General features: G+C 46.7%; 1 protein-coding gene across 1 annotated transcript in view; it reads left to right on the plus strand.

The window, feature by feature from the left end:
• Window positions 1–17,525, plus strand: part of SSH3 (slingshot protein phosphatase 3) — a 68,088-nt gene that overhangs the window by 13,667 nt on the left and 36,896 nt on the right. Inside the window, exons 2-8 of the mRNA XM_066588021.1 lie at window positions 2,140–2,177; window positions 2,308–2,467; window positions 6,847–6,965; window positions 9,774–9,845; window positions 9,925–9,990; window positions 10,068–10,256; window positions 16,681–16,762. Of these exons, the coding sequence (XP_066444118.1) occupies window positions 2,140–2,177; window positions 2,308–2,467; window positions 6,847–6,965; window positions 9,774–9,845; window positions 9,925–9,990; window positions 10,068–10,256; window positions 16,681–16,762 (726 nt within the window). The remainder of the gene's footprint in view (window positions 1–2,139; window positions 2,178–2,307; window positions 2,468–6,846; window positions 6,966–9,773; window positions 9,846–9,924; window positions 9,991–10,067; window positions 10,257–16,680; window positions 16,763–17,525) is intronic.

Consider the following 17,525-nt stretch of genomic DNA (forward strand, 5'->3'; position numbering starts at 1 on the left):
CCATTGCAAACATTTATGGGGGAAATTTACTAAGCCCGACATTTACAACACCGGACTTAGTACAGTTTCCCCCAGTACATGGCACAGGCCTCTTCATGTATTAAACATATCCTGGCACTTCTATGCACCTTCTCAGGAATATACACAAGGTCTGGTTTTCGGCTGTCCAAGATGGCTGACGCAATATTCAGGCTACCTAATCCCCTCCGTGCATTGCTAGTGTTACACTACTAGTGCATTATATCTGCTCTGTTTGCTTTTGTGATCAGAACTGGCCAATCAGAAAGCAGCGCACAGTGTGCATAACCAGTGGGAAAAGTGCAGCAGCCAACCTGGATGGCCAAATATAGGGCCCCAAACAGGTGGATCTGAGGGGCAAGAGAGAAGAACAGTAGCTCATATACGTCCCTATCCTGGCACAGGTTGCTTCATAGGAGTTGTCCGAGGCCCATAAGTGGTACTCATTCATCTGATACTGTGGCTACTAACATTTATGTAATACACTTACTGTTAAATAGCTGTCCTATGCCGCTGGTCCGCTGTATGGTCACATGCGTGGGCTGTCAAATTGCCAGCATTTCCACAGATGTCACGCACAAAACCCAGGAGCCTTTGTTGCTCGGTGTTTATACGTACATCAGTAAGGGTGGTCTCACACCTGCATTAGGGTCAGTTCAGTGTTTCCGTCTCACTACTTAGTTTATGGAGGCTTCGGATTGCCTTCGGTTCGGCTTCGGATTGCCTTCGGTTCGGCTTTGGATTGCCTTCGGTTCGGCTTCGGATTGCCTACGGTTCGGCTTCGGATTGCCTTCGGTTCGGCTTCGGATTGCCTTCGGTTCGGCTTCGGATTGCCTTCGGTTCGGCTTCGGATTGCCTTCGGTTCGGCTTCGGATTGCCTTCGGTTCGGCTTCGGATTGCCTTCGGTTCGGCTTCGGATTGCCTTCGGTTCGGCTTCGGATTGCCTTCGGTTCGGCTTCGGATTGCCTTCGGTTCGGCTTCGGATTGCCTTCGGTTCGGCTTCGGATTGCCTTCGGTTAGCCTTCGGTTCGGCTTCGGATTGCCTTCGGTTCGGCTTCGGATTGCCTTCGGTTCGGCTTTGGATTGCCTTCGGTTCGGCTTTGGATTGCCTTCGGTTTGGCTTTGGATTGCCTTCGGTTCGGCTTTGGATTGCCTTCGGTTCGGCTTTGGATTGCCTTCGGTTCGGCTTCGGATTGCCTTCGGTTCGGCTTCGGATTGCCTTCGGTTCGGCTTCGGATTGCCTTCGGTTCGGCTTCGGATTGCCTTCGGTTCGGCTTCGGATTGCCTTCGGTTCGGCTTCGGATTGCCTTCGGTTCGGCTTCGGATTGCCTTCGGTTCGGCTTCGGATTGCCTTCGGTTCGGCTTCGGATTGCCTTCGGTTAGCCTTCGGTTCGGCTTCGGATTGCCTTCGGTTCGGCTTCGGATTGCCTTCGGTTCGGCTTTGGATTGCCTTCGGTTCGGCTTTGGATTGCCTTCGGTTTGGCTTCGGATTGCCTTCAGTACGGCTTCAGATTGCCTTCGGATTGCCTTCGGTTCGCCTTCGGTTAGCCTTCGGATTGCCTTCGGTTCGGCTTCGGATTGCCTTCGGTTCGGCTTCGGATTGCCTTCGGTTCGCCTTCGGATTGCCTTCGGTTCGCCTTCGGATTGCCTTCGGTTCGGCTTCGGATTGCCTTCGGTTCGCCTTCGGATTGCCTTCGGTTCGCCTTCGGATTGCCTTCGGTTCGCCTTCGGTTCGCCTTCGGTTCGCCTTCGGTTCGCCTTCGGTTCGCCTTCGGTTCGCCTTCGGTTAGCCTTCGGTTTGCCTTCGGTTAGCCTTCGGTTCGGCTTCGGTTCGGCTTCGGTTCGGCTTCGGATTGCCTTCGGTTAGCCTTCGGTTCCACTTGGGTTTGATATAACTCGCTCCTGCAGTCTTAAATATTTTGTTCATCTCTTTTCTATCCCCACACATCAACACTGTCCTAGTCCAAGGTTGGCGCCATATTGGTTATTTCCGCCCATAGGTATGTTGGTCTGGAGATCGCATATATAAAGAAAGGAAGAGAGTCTATGGACAGCACAATATTGTCCCTTTCTATGACCTCTTTGGAAATGCCTTTTGACTGTTGGTTGTACTTTTTTTAGGATGATGAAAGAATCCGGAGGAAGCGAATGCAAAGACGGTGAGCGAGTATTCATTGTAGTATTCTTAGCCGGCCATTTTGTGTCTTTCCCTCTTCATCCCTTACATTCCGTCTTTGGTTTCTGCATAGCATCTCTCCTCCTGCAATGCATATGCTTGTTCCCTTCCAGGCAAAGCTTTGTCATGGTGAAAGGGGCTGCCCTTCTCCTTCAGGAGGAGGGCGAACCGGAAGAGATTGACAAGCCCCCCCAGACATCAGGCCCCAGTGAGCAGGAGCTCCACCTACAGTCCATGCTGAGACTACTCAAAGAGGAGGACACTTTGAAGCTGGTGAGATTCTTTGACTTGTCGATAATTATATTTCCCTGAAATTAGTCATATATGAGCCGGTTCTGTCCTGTTTAGTCAGAGTGCTCTAATGATCAGGTGAGAAGGATGGAACGTCTCTCTCCATTCGGGAGGCTTGGAGGGACTTGTAGGTCACCCAGACATTTTATATTGCAATGTTCCCTGGAATTGAGACTTGCCTCAGTACTCTTGGACACGAAGAGACCACTGTATGCTTTAATCTGAAGTAAAGCAATAGACTATTGTTGCTCTGCTCAGTATCGCTGTCCAAGCATTGAAGCCCAACAGGTGAGCCACATCTACCTGCCGCTCAGCCAGCACCACAGGTAAACATCTGCCTTCCCTTGACTGAATCCTGTTTGCTTATTGCTCTGCACTAATGGAGAAAACAGAGAACCTGCCATCTGGCTGGCCTGCTTTTAAGGAGCATCCCTAATGCCCAAGTTCTTTTCACTGTCTTTGGCAGCAAGAGGAAAAGGTTGGCGCCATTGACTACTTGTGAGCCGCTCACTGTAAGTTCTTGCTACAAATGGACTGCAGGGCAAGAGAGCGGAAAGTAGGGGATCCACAGCGCATGCTTTCTTTATAGACCGGGCCAGAATATTCTTCCTGTCCATTTCATATGGAAGCTAGCTAGAAAAAACTGTATGCTTCTGTAGGAAATTAGAGGCAAATGGAGGTAGAGCACGGCCCATTGGAAACCTCTGGATATCATTTCTGAGATCCATACTACTTAGGGCTCATGTACACAAGCGTATCCGACCAAGTAACAGTAAAAAAACAATGAGGTAGAGGACAAATTTCCTCATCTTTGAGAAACAAAGTCCTTCCAATCTGACAATTCCACCGACCCTCCCGAGTAACCAGTGATATAACATGTAATATTGTAACACTTAGGAAAGACATCCAGACCCTCCTATACTCTTATCGAGTTCACCATCACCGCGTCCTCTGGAGAGAGCTCCATAGTCTCACTGCTCTTACAGTAAAGAATCCCTTCTATGTTGTGTAGAAACCTTCCTTCCTCTAGATGTAGAGAGCACCCCCTTGATACAGTCACAGTCTTGGGTATAATAGATGATGGGAGAGATCTCTGTACTGACCCCTGATATATCTATTCATAGTTATTAGAGTGCCTCCTTGTTACAGTCCTGGGTATAACAGATGATGGGAGAGATCTCTGTACTGACCCCTGATATATCTATACACAGTTATAAGAGTGCCCCCTTGGTACAGTCCTGGGTATAACAGATGATGGGAGAGATCTCTGTACTGACCCCTGATATATTATACATAGTTATTAGAGCGCCCCCTTGTTACAGTCCTGGGTATAATAGATGATGGAAGAGATCTTTTTATTGGCCACTGATATATCTGTTGGTAGTTATTAGAGCGCCCCCTTGTTACAGTCCTGGGTATAGTAGATGATGGGGAGATCTCTGTACTGACCCCTGATATATCTATAGATAGTTATTAGAGCGCCTCCTTCCTACTGTCCTGGGTATAATAGATGATGGGAGAGATCTCTGTACTGACCCCTGATATATCTATACATAGTTATTAAAGCGCCCCCTTATTACAGTCCTCGGTATAATAGATGATGGGAGAGATCTCTGTACCGACCCCTGATATATTATACATAGTTATTAAAGCGCCTCCTTGTTACAATCCTGGGTATAATAGATGATGGGAGAGATCTCTGTACTGACCCCTGATATATCTATACATAGTTATTAAAGCGCCCCCTTATTACAGTCCTCGGTATAATAGATGATGGGAGAGATCTCTGTACCGACCCCTGATATATTATACATAGTTATTAAAGCGCCTCCTTGTTACAATCCTGGGTATAATAGATGATGGGAGAGATCTCTGTACTGACCCCTGATATATCTATACATAGTTATTAGAGCGCCCCCTGGTTACAGTCCTAGATATAATAGACTAGCTGATATACCCGGCTTGGCCCGAGTTAATTTGGTACTGGTGTTTATCTTGTGTTCACACGGAAAATCTTATGAAGTCATGGTTACTTTAGAGATATCGGAAAAACATATGTTCACCATTTTGCAAAGTTCTCTGCGTTACCCAGGAAACACCATGGGGAGGTAAACATGCGACGTTTCCTTTATATAAAATGACATCAGGAAGTGAGAGAATAAGATTCCATACGTAAAATTTGGACACGAATTCCTTTGCACATAGAATTGAATAATCGAGTTGGGACCCATTAGCTTTTCCTATTTATGACATTATCAGTGCTCGTGCCAAATTTCATGTTTCTATGACACCGGAAAGTGAGAGAATTAATTTCCGTACGTAAAATTTGGGCGCTAATTCTTTTGCGCACAGAATTGAATAATCAAGTTGGGACCAATTAGCTTTTCCTATTTATGACATAATCAATGCCCGTGCCAAATTTTAAGTTTCTATGGCATTGGGAAGTGAGAGATTTAGATTATGTACGTAAAATTTCGATGCCAATTCTTTTGCGCTAGAATTGAATAATCGAGTTGGGAACCAATTACTTTTCCTATTTTGGAGATAATCTATGCTTTTTCCAAAATTCATGTTTCTACGACATCGGGAAGTTGGAGAACTTTTGACGAGTCAGTCAGTCAGTCAGTGAGTGAGTCAGTGAGGGCTTTCAGCTTTATATATATATATATAGATGATGGAAGAGATCTCTGTACTGACCCAAGATATATCTATACATAGTTATTAGAGCGCCCCCTTGTTACAGTCCTACATATAATAGATGATGGAAGAGATCTCTGTACTGACCCAAGATATATCTGTACATAGTTATTAGAGCACCCCCTTGTTACAGTGCTACATATAATAGATGATGGAAGAGATCTCTGTACTGACCCAAGATATATCTATACATAGTTATTAGAGCGCCCCCTTGTTACAGTCCTACATATAATAGATGATGGAAGAGATCTCTGTACTGACCCAAGATATATCTGTACATAGTTATTAGAGCGCCCCCTTGTTACAGTGCTACATATAATAGATGATGGAAGAGATCTCTGTACTGACCCAAGATATATCTATACATAGTTATTAGAGCGCCCCCTTGTTACAGTCCTACATATAATAGATGATGGAAGAGATCTCTGTACTGACCCAAGATATATCTGTACATATTTATTAGAGCGCCCCCTTGTTACAGTGCTACATATAATAGATGATGGAAGAGATCTCTGTACTGACCCAAGATATATCTATACATAGTTATTAGAGCGCCCCCTTGTTACAGTGCTACATATAATAGATGATGGAAGAGATCTCTGTACTGACCCAAGATATATCTATACATAGTTATTAGAGCGCCCCTCAGCCGTCTTTTTTTCTAAAGTAGTGGCAGAGCAGCAGATGAGATGAGATGTGATGAGCGAGATAAGATAAGAGAGATGAGTAAGATAAAGAAGAAATAGTGCCAGGGTGAAGTGGACAACAGAGAGGAGAGAAGCCAGTGAGAAAAAAGTGACAGAGAGAGTGAGTAGTATAAGAGAAAGAGAGAAACAAGAGAAGAGAGAAAGCAGAGGAACAGGGAGAAACAAAAGGAAAATCAGAGAAACCGTGAGGAACATAGTGAGAAGATAGTGAGTAGAGGAAGAAAAAGAGATGTAAAGATTAAGAAAGACAGAGAAAAGAAATCCAGAGTAAGCTCCCAGGATATAAATGTGTTACCGTGTGTCCCCGGAAATAAGATGTGTTCTGACTCCGTGTGTTGTTCAGCACCTCAGCACCCACGACTACAAGTTGTGCCCAAGGGCCCTGGCGTCTGGACTAAAACAAATCACAATAAATCGTCCAGAATAAGATGAGCGCTCGCCGTGCCTTGGTGCCCAGAACTCTGCACAACTACTATGTTGTCTTCACGGTGATTTGTAAAGTGGTAAAGCTATGTTCCCATCGTGTGTATCGACACCCCATGGTGTTATGTGCCTTGGCAGCAGCTGCCTGACACTGGTCACTACAGTTGAGTTTACAGTCGGTGTAGCATCCAGTCTAATGCCGCCCATCTTTGGATCCCTAGTTTTGCTCTCTATATATCATAAGGAGTGAACATCATTTACAGGCAATGTGATGAATCCTGAATTTGGCAGTGTTCAGTCTCTATAGGTCTAATAACCCAGATGACGAGGTGAGAAGTGTCTACCGAAATCACCAGGCACAAAGAAGGACTGCCAGTATTGGCTGTTTTGTGGTCCAGATGAGAAATAACATAATTATCTCATTTATGTGACTATTACTGGAGAATACCACAAAGCTGCACTTTCCTTTTACTACAAGTCATCCTTGTTCCACCCTCCCCAGCATCTCAAGTCCTGGCTATCTTTTCCCAACAGGCTGTCCGTCTGGAGCCCGTGCGGTCGTGTCTGACTAGATATCTGGTTGTGGTTTCCTGCATGGGAAGATCTACAGCCGAGCAGACAATACTACTGGGGGTAGACTTTGCCCATGATGGGTAAGACTTTCTAATGACACTTTCCATTATGTCACCTGTCTTTAGTCACAACTGATAATTGATGATATGTTGGCCTAGAGGTTGCACTGCTCTGATCACATCTAGCCTAATCGATGGATAGGATCCTCCCAGAATGAACAGGACCACCGGTAGTTGAGCGTGCTCACTGGGCTTTTTCTCTGTGAGGTCTCCATATTGTGCTGGTTCCCTAGCACTGATGCTACTGTCTATAAGGGAGGTTTCCGGGACTCTAGTAATGAGGCCCTATTCACCTGAGCACCACTGCCTGGCAGGGATCCTAAGCAGCGGACCCCCACCAATCAGATAGCTGATGACCTTCAGGATAGGTCATCAATACTGTAGTCCCAAAAAACCCTTAAAAGAAAATGTATCCTTTTTATAGACACTTCTTATAATTCCATTCCATGAAATAAAACCTATTTGTACTCGGAGCGGTTGTTTCTACAGTACAAGCTGCTGTGTTAGACGGCTCTTAGAAATCTGTTTGCAGCTTTCTCTTTGCTCTTCTAAATGCAAATCATAGCTGATTTTTTACAACCACATATAATAATAATAGTCTTGATTTAATCTCATTCCGCAGCGCTTAACATATACATCCATATATAGGCATTTATATACATAAAGCAACCCTCTGGTTCTGTGATTAGTCTGTCTCCGGGCCGGAGGCGGTGTATTACCTGTAGATGCTCTGTAAAACTTGGCCCTTCAAAACTGTGGATATTGACAATTAAAGGGGTAATTCAGTCATCTAAAAATATAGATTGATGTTTCTATGGAAAATATGTGATACATTTAAAATGAAGTGCGTGTTGCACCAGGACATCCCATCTGCCAATCATGTGCTCTCTTTCATATTGTCTCTCCCCTTAGATGGAACGTGACTGCGCCTGTCATGTAAACTTAGATACAGTTGATGCATACAGTGTACAGGCGCTCTTACACGCTGTCCAAGGGGCTAGTGAATAAGAAGGAGATCACATGGTCTACAGACATCCTGCTGTAGAAATTGAACGCCTCACTCTTTGTCACATGACCCTTGGGAACAGATGATCCAGACCAATATTGAGCATTCATCTCATTGTAAGATATTGCCCACATAAACCTTGACATATATTTTTAGCTGAGTGGTCAACCTCTTTAATCGGGTTACTTGGACTACTGCATTCCAGGAAATGGTACAGCACGAGAAGTCTTGGAGATGGGCGTGGGAGGTTCAGCAGAGCGGAGAGTACTGGTAGGGCGGTAAACAGAGATGAGGGAGGAGATACAGGGTGGTGCAACTCTGTGAAGAGCTTTATGGGATTACGGTGGGGAGTTTGAATTTTGTAGTTGATGGGCAACCGGTGCCGTGACGAGAGGCCTTGGTGTCGTGACCAGCCCAGGGTGGAGGTCTCGGTGCCGTGACCAGCCCAGCGTGGAGGTCTCGGTGCCGTGACCAGCCCAGCGTGGAGGTCTCGGTGCCGTGACCAGCCCAGCGTGGAGGTCTCGGTGCCGTGACCAGCCCAGCGTGGAGGTCTCGGTGCCGTGACCAGCCCAGCGTGGAGGTCTCGGTGCCGTGACCAGCCCAGCGTGGAGGTCTCGGTGCCGTGACCAACCCAGCCTGGAGGTCTCGGTGCCGTGACCAACCCAGCCTGGAGGTCTCGGTGCCGTGACGGGCCCAGCCTGGAGGTCTCGGTGCCGTGACGGGCCCAGCCTGGAGGTCTCGGTGCCGTGACGGGCCCAGGGTGGAGGTCTCGGTGCCGTGACGGGCCCGGGGTGGAGGTCTCGGTGCCGTGACGGGCCCGGGGTGGAGGTCTCTGTGCCGTGACGGGCCCGGGGTGGAGGTCTCGGTGCCGTGACGGGCCCGGGGTGGAGGTCTCGGTGCCGTGACGGGCCCGGGGTGGAGGTCTCGGTGCCGTGACGGGCCCGGGGTGGAGGTCTCGGTGCCGTGACGGGCCCGGGGTGGAGGTCTCGGTGCCGTGACGGGCCCGGGGTGGAGGTCTCGGTGCCGTGACGGGCCCGGGGTGGAGGTCTCGGTGCCGTGACGGGCCCGGGGTGGAGGTCTCGGTGCCGTGACGGGCCCGGGGTGGAGGTCTCGGTGCCGTGACGGGCCCGGGGTGGAGGTCTCTGTGCCGTGACGGGCCCGGGGTGGAGGTCTCTGTGCCGTGACGGGCCCGGGGTGGAGGTCTCGGTGCCGTGACGGGCCCGGGGTGGAGGTCTCGGCGCCGTGACGGGCCCGGGGTGGAGGTCTCAGCGCCGTGACGGGCCCGGGGTGGAGGTCTCGGCACCGTGACGGGCCCGGGGTGCAGGTCTCGGCGCTGTGACGGGCCCGGGGTGGAGGCCTCGTTGTAGCAGTTGAACAAAAGGATGAGCCTGGCTCCTGCACTTGGGATAGATTGGGGAAGGGAGAGTTTAGTGAGGGATAGACCTATTAGTGTTGTTACAGTAGTCCAGAAGAGAATGAATCGGAGTGAGAATAAGAGTTTTTGTTGTTTCCATGGTAAGAAAGGTGAATTTTTGGGATGCAGATGGCATGTGTGTGCAACTGATTGAATATAGGGAATGAATGAGAGATAAAGCAAATGTAACACCAAGACATCAGGGCTCCTGCCTAGGAATTATGGAAGTACAAAAGAACCTGGCGAACAAAAACTGGTTATCTATACTGTATAACCACTTTAATCAGGGAGGCAGCTATTAAGATGGTGAAATACCATGAGAACTCATCACAAACTGGTGATATGTCAAGTTATGTCCATCCAAACCTCTGTAAAGCGCTCATGTTCTGCTCATTTTCTTGTTTTCTAGGTCCAATGTTTGCACGATTGGCACAGTTCTACCAGTGTGGGTCAATACACAGGTCTTCCTAGATGGAGATGGGTGGGTGCGCTGCCAGCCTTGGGAGAGGGTTCGGTGACTCTTGGTTCTAGGTAATTAACATCCTGTTTTGTTTCTCCAGGGGGTTCAGTATTACGTCCGGGATGGATATCAGGGCATTTAAACCTATATCTGTGCAGACCATGTGGTGAGTTACTGCAGACTGCCATTACGTCAGCATTTCATACGGCTCTTTTGTAATCAGATAGCTGTATTTCATTGTAGGGCACTTCTGCAGATGCTCCACAAAGCCTGTGAGGCTGCAGTGGCAAATAACTATATTCCAGGTACCAGTCTGTGTCCCGGGCTGGACTTTTACCTTGATCATCAACATTCACCCCAGGGATGTATTCATGCATGGACAGCTACATCAGACATCACATCTACACGGAGGGATCCCACCACCCCGGAGAGGTGAGAGACGTGGAGTCATGGCCGTGAACATTCTATTGTATTGAGGAACAAGAATGAACATGGACTTTTATTGAATGTAGAACCAAACTCTTTATGGGGGACATATTACTTGATTGTCAAAGACTGACCTGATATACCGGAGCTATAAGGGATTAGATTATGTAATGGAGTTGGGACCTCGCTAGATGTCTGGGTACAGTTCCTGGGCTGGTTGGAGGAGCATATAGTCTTTAATGACCAATATGAGACATGGACCTGATGTATGTCACTGTGGTTGAGATGCGTATATGATATTTTAATCATCTGGACATCATCCCAGCAGGAATTTCTATAATTTGTGCAGGCTTTAACCCCTCAAGGACCATGCAGAGTAAATTTATGGCGATTGGTCCTGGACTTTAATCTTGGCCAATAGTAAAAAATATCACACGGGATTAAAGCTCCAGCAGACACAGCCGATGACCCGAAGGAGAAGGCAGAAGTGTTTAACTGCTTCTATCTTCTTCTTTTATGTAGGGAATAGATAAAGCAGTTGTGTTACTTCCATTTATTGAGCCAGCAATCACTTGAGCGCCGGGTGCCCCCTGATCAGCTCTAATAGTGACTTATGTCACTACAGGGGGATGTTTTCTCCTGTAACTGGGACGCCTGTGTAACCCAACACTATACAAATTATATGTAGAAATCCAAACTTTGAAAAAAAGATCACTTTTTTCAAATGTTTGATTTCTACCTATGAATTGCGGTGGAGGACTGAGCGGCGACGCGGTCTACCTGGTGAGGATCCAGCCGACAGCCTAGGCAGGTGTTGCATGGAGATGGTGAGCTATCGACAATTTTTTTTGCTATTCCATAGTATACAAATTATATATTACAACAGCCAAGACAAAATGAGGAATCCATTCACTTTATAGCAGCGTAAATATATTCATTTTAAAAATAAACTATAAATTGCTGAAAAACATTTTTTTTACCCCTAAAAAAACGGGAAAAAAACCGGAATATGTAATTAAGGATTATTGTTTTTAACTTATAAGTCAGGAAGTAACATAATGCAGATTGAGGTGAACAAGGCATCACTCCGAAACGCGTTCTTGTTTGGATTATGTACCTGATCATACAAGCATGAAAGTGAAATAAAAGCAAAGAAAAATTATCCCATGTATCTACTATTATAATAAATAGCCCTATATGTCATGGAAAAAATGCTGCAAAATAAGCTTCGGAGCTGAATAAAAACAAAAATAAGGCAGTAAAAGCACCCACATGGGTAAAATCTAGAGATGAGCGAGTATACTCGCTAAAGGCAATTGCTCGAACGAGCATTGCCTTTAGCGAGTACCTGCCCGCTCCAGATGAAAGGTTCGGGTGCCGGCGCAGGGGAGCGCTGAGTAGCGGCAGTCAGCAGGAGGGAGCGGGGGGGGGGGGGGGGGGGGGAGAGGGAGAGAGAGATCTCCCCTCCGTTCCGCTCCGCTTTCCCCCGCAGCTCCCTGCCCGTCGCCGGCACCCGAACCTTTCATCTCGGGCGGGCAGGTACTTGCTAAAGGCAATGCTCGCTCGAGCAATTGCCTTTAGCGAGTATACTCGCTTATCTCTAGTAAAATCCCAAAAAAGAGTCTGGTCCTTAAGGACTAAAACAACCTGGTCCTTAAGTGGTTAATCACCAGTGATTTGGGCCTTGGTCTCACAAGTGAGATTGCGTCTGAAAAATCGGCCTCTTTAGAATTAGAGGTTTGTAAAATGGAGAGGGATGGAGGCCTTTGAGCTGCGGTGCTGGCGGCGTATAGAAGGGGCAGAATCCTGAAACACCGTTTAGTAAGGAGCTATTTTTCTTCCCCCTACTCCACCAGAGACTTTGTGCCACAGAAGCCGTATGGGACCTTCAGTTGTGGGAATTCTGTTGCCTCTTAACACCTAAAAGTTGGGCATTTTGTTAGTGCTTGTACTGTGAGGAAGATCAAAATAGGCATTTTCTAAACTGCAAGAGCCGTGGAGTTGTTTATCTGGCTACATGTCCGTCCCCAAAATATTATATAGGCAAAAGCATACACCAGCTTGGGAAAAGGGTAGGTGAACACATCAGTGACATGTAACCGATAAAGGAACACGACAAACCATTAGCTAGACATGTAGACTAGTGCCGTGGGGGTAAGAGTTCCCACCCAACAGAAGTGGGGACTGGGACCATCTAATCCTCAGAAAGGAATTACTTTGGATTATTTGAATGAGGCGCTTGCACCCTGAAGACCTAAATGAGGTTCTGTCCTTCACAAGTTATGATTAGTCTGGGGCCATCTGATATTCCTTAATGTGCATAGCTGAGGACTCTGGGTGAGAATGGCAGTATCAAGGTGGAGATGTAGAAGCTGTAATGGAATCGGACAGAATGTCGTTCTTTGATCTAGTCCTTGATAGACATTGAATTCTATACATCTAACTGAAGTCTTGTGACAACAATGACACCTTATTGTAGTTATATGATATACCATCAGCAAACTGGATGTTCTGTAACCCACTTTTTGATATAGCCTCCCATACATGACTGGGCACCTTGGGTGAATGAGTTCCAATTGTATCCGATTCTTGGGTACTCTCTAGGCCGGTCCTTTCCATGCTTGTCTATTCTCTACAGCTCCTTTCAATTGCTTGATGTCCATTCCCAGTTCCTTCTTCATGGTGTCCTGCCGACGTGCCTTTTGTCTTCCCTCTTTCTTTTTACCACTGGCCATTCCAAGTAGCATCTCTTATCAGCTCGTTCACCCTCATCACGTGTCCAGAGTAAGTCAGTCTCTGTCTGGTGGCCTTCCAGGGACACCTCTGGGTTTATACGGTCCAGGACAGCTTTGGTGGTGGTCACCAGCTGTCGAGGGGACTCGTAGAAGTTTCAATTCTTCTGTCTGTTTTGCTCAATGTCCGCATCTCACAGATATATGTTGCAAATGGGTAGACAATGGCTGTGATTAAGCTTCGTTTGATGGTGACTGAGACATCCTTGTGCTTCCATATTGGGTCCATGCTCACCATGGCCATACGCCCCAGTGCTAATCAACGCTGTCGAGTTGCCACTATGATCAATGAGGGACCCAAGGAATACTAAACTATTAACCACTTCAAGTTCCTTCTTGTTGACCTCTATGCGGACTTCCTTGTTGACAGCAGTCATGATCCTTGTCTTCTTGATGCTCAGGTCCCATCTTCTCACTTTCTTCTTTAAGCTTCAGGATTCGCTGTCTTTGCTACCAGGGTTGTATCGTCTGTGTATCGTAGATTAGTGATGGTTCTTCCACCTATTTTCAACTCCATGCCCTGATCATTTAAGTCCAGCTGCCTCATGATCACTTCCGCATAGAGGTTGAAAAGAAAAGGAGAGGGGATGCATCTTGGGTGAATATGCCAGTATAAACATGAAGACTAAGACATCAGACATGTAGTGGATTACTGTGATGGTATTGGTGTGACCTCTCTTATGTAAGCATATGGTACCATCAGTGACCGGGATGCCGTGAAACTCATCCTTGTGATATCTATTAAGTTGGATTACAATGAGTCTCTTTGAGTCAGAATTGATATTTGCAGTATCCTGATGTGAGCCTGTTTGGTTGCGATCATAAGCTCCTACAACGGGCTATACCCGTGCTGTTGTTCTCTGAGCTGGATTCTGTCCTCTGGCACATAAGCGAAACGCATTGTGTAGTTAAGGAGACGGCTGTAGCGGTGGAGAATGCAACGGCATCTTCGGTTTTCCTGGTAAACGGGCTATGGCATAGCCCAGTGAGCTGAAGTTCGCGAGTCAATCAGAGCAAGCTGTGTCATTTGACCTGTAATGATCTGATTGGTGGGTGGACGGGCTGATGTCAGAGGAGGGGGAAGCCACAGCCTTTTAAGCTCCACGTCCGGAGCAGCACCTCATGGCTCTCAAAACAGCCAGGGAGGCCGTGCATTGTGACACTAGCTGTGAATATAGATAGCAGTCTGCTGGCTGTGTATCAATTAGTGTCTTATGCTGCTAATAAGGCATTGCTACTACCAGTGTACCTTGTACTATAGAGCGAGAGATTAAAGGGGTTGTCCCGCGGCAGCAAGTGGGGTTAGGCACTTCTGTTTGGCCATATTAATGCACTTTGTAATATACATCGTGCATTAAATATGAGCCATACAGAAGTTATACACTTACCCCCTCCGGTCCTGGCGTCCCCGTCTCCATGGCGCCGACTAAAGCTGCCTTCTCCCTGGATTAGACGCGCTTGCGCAGTCTGCTCTTCTGCTCTGTTGAATGGGGCCGCTCCGGCGTGCTCACGCCGCACATGTCTTCTGCTCATGCGCAGACCAGCTCTCTGGCGCGAGCACGCCGGAGCGGCCCCATTCAACAGAACAGAAGACCGGACAGCGCAAGCGCGTCTAATCCAGGGAGAAGGCAGCTTTAGTCGGCGCCATGGAGACGGGGACGCCAGGACTGGAGGGGGTAAGTGTACAACTTCTGTATGGCTCATATTTAATGCACGATGTATATTACAAAGTGCATTAATATGGCCATACAGAAGTGCTTGACACCACTTGCTGCCGTGGGACAACCCCTTTAAGGAGTATAGGTATAGGTACAGGTATGATGTGAGACCTACTTATAATGCTGCAATCAGGGAATTATTCCTCAAAAAATCCCTATAGTATTTGAAAAATCCAAAGATTAACCCCTGATGAGACGGTATAGGTAAAACACATACGGTCTAAATGTATGTTGTTATGTGTGGACTGCAATGTATTAAACAGGCCGTACTGATGTCATTGGTGCGGCTGTGTCTTATACTACCGTATATATTATAAAGGGAGGACAATGAGTTTTTTGTATAGATTTTGATTTTTAAAGAAAACAATAAAAGTTAAGTTTTAAGCCATTTTTTCCATTCAGTGACAGGATATAAGGCTCTCAGTGCAGTATTTGGGGAGCAGCACTCTTTTGAAGTCGAGAGAAGGATGAAGAGTTTTACTTCCTGATTCTGTATAATTAGGTGTGTGAGGCAAGAAGCTGCACAAGACAGCAGGAAGGAAGAAGAAGGTTTGGTCCGGTGTTGCCAGTAGAACAAAGTGTGATTGTTCTCAGCAAGACAAACCAAGTCCTCTTGTAGATGCGATACCTTTTTAATCGCTAACAAAAAGATAAGTAGTCTCGAAAGCTTGGAGTATTAGGTCTCTTCGTCAAGCATAAAACTTGCCTGATGGAGAAACCTCAGTAGCCTTGAAAGCTTGCGCTGTTCACATTGTCTTGTTAGCCATTAAAAGGTATTAGTATCATATCTACCAGATTACTTGTGCTTCTTTTACGGTGGTTTCACATCTGTGCATGGATTCGTTTGGGGAGCTGGAAAGGGGAATCATCCGTGTGCATCTGTGACATAATCAAGAAAGCATCTGGTGCTATCGACGATCAAGCACCTGGCAGACCATTGACTATAATGGGGTCCATCCGCTTTCCACCCAGCTGGACAGCTTTTGGATGGAGAGATGAGCGACGCTGCATGCTTACATTCTTTGTTGCAATTGCAGTGGCAATGGTTACCTTGGCTGAATAGTCTACTTGGAGCTAGGTATAACTAGTAATTATTAGGGAATTCTAGTACAGTGTTTCTGGTGGGGGCAATGCGGACACACAGCTCTGCTACATGCACGTCACACACACATCAGCACTGCTACATGTACTCGCATACAGCTCTGCTACATACATTCTTCACACAACAGGGATGAAAAGCAGCACAGCAGAGTCCTGCACACACTGATCACCCCCTGGTCATGTGACTCCAGACTGCTCCACACAGGTGACTGATCACATGACGGTAGCATCATGACAGGTCCTGTAAGCACACGGCTGCTGTACGTATTCGTATATCAGCCTCTAAACCTTGAGTCAGTGCTATGAATACTAGGGAGTGTCACCTAGCCGGACAGCAACCGTGCGCGTACAGGACCTGTGAGGATGTTACTGTCATGTGATCAGGGGTGGAGCATGTAACACACACCCTTTGCTCAACCCTTGATCATCCAGAGTGAGTGAGATACATGCTTCGCCCCTAATCACCCGGAGTGAGTTATATGCTCCACCCCTAATCACATGACTGTGATATCATCGCAGGTCCTTCATCCAGAGGTCATCCCGAGTGAGTGAGTTATGCTTCCCCTACAAACCCCTGCAACCTCAGTTGTTACAAAATAGGACCTGTGATGACGTCACCATCATGTGATCAGGGGCTCAGCATGTAACTCACTGACTCAGGATGAAGAACCTTTGAGGACATCACCGTCATTTGATCAGGGGTGGAGCATGTAACTCACTCACGGACGGACAAGTGGTCGTTGGTAGTTTGACTAGTGATGGTGAACATGCTCACTGATAACTTGTTTCTGTTTCTAACTGATTTCTCTTCTTGCATAGGGAAGAAACTGAGAAAATCATCCGAAAAAAGCTACGAGATATCTTACGAGAAAGTGATCTTGAGAATATAACTTCTAAACAGGTAAAAGATGGGTATGGGCAGAGAAGAATCTGTGGCTCATACTGCTGGCTGGGCTGTTTTGTTTTATTGGAAAAGGGGAAAGTACAACAGTGAATTACGGTACCGCGGACTGACTGTATACAGTAACATTAGTCTAAACCACGCTGTAGTCTTCTTGCAATTCCTTATAGTGCAGAAAAGGATTGACAATCTCACAACTGTGGAAGACGGACTGCATATGTCAAGACTTGTGATTAAGGAGACAATAACATTTTACACTTATTTTTTGTCATTCACACTAATTTTTACGGAACTATGATTTTTCTGACACATTGTGTATTAAAGGGGTATTTGGACTATAAATACTTATGGCATATCCATTGTATCTGTCATATATTGTAATAGATTAGGGGGAGGGGTCCATGTATCAAACATTTACAGCATCCTCAGGGGATATGCCATAATATTACCCTTGTAGGGAATGTTACCACAATTACCATAACCCACATCTATGAGAATGAAACCAGCAAGCAGAAACATCAGCACTGCTTACAGAGGTCCAGTAATGTCCAAGATGGGTTCCACTATGAGGGAATTTATTAAAATACGGCTATGAGATATGATCCTGGATTGGAGCCGTCCTTGGGGATAGCCTGATGAAGACGCCAATCCAGGGTCGTAATGTGTAGCTGTGCTTTAATAAAGTCCTTCATAGTGGAATCCATCTTGGACTCTGCTGGACCTCTGTGAGCACCAACAGTGTCGTTGCTGGGTTTACTTATCC

Source organism: Eleutherodactylus coqui, chromosome 13 (genome assembly GCF_035609145.1).
Source record: "Eleutherodactylus coqui strain aEleCoq1 chromosome 13, aEleCoq1.hap1, whole genome shotgun sequence".
NCBI lineage: Eukaryota > Metazoa > Chordata > Amphibia > Anura > Eleutherodactylidae > Eleutherodactylus > Eleutherodactylus coqui.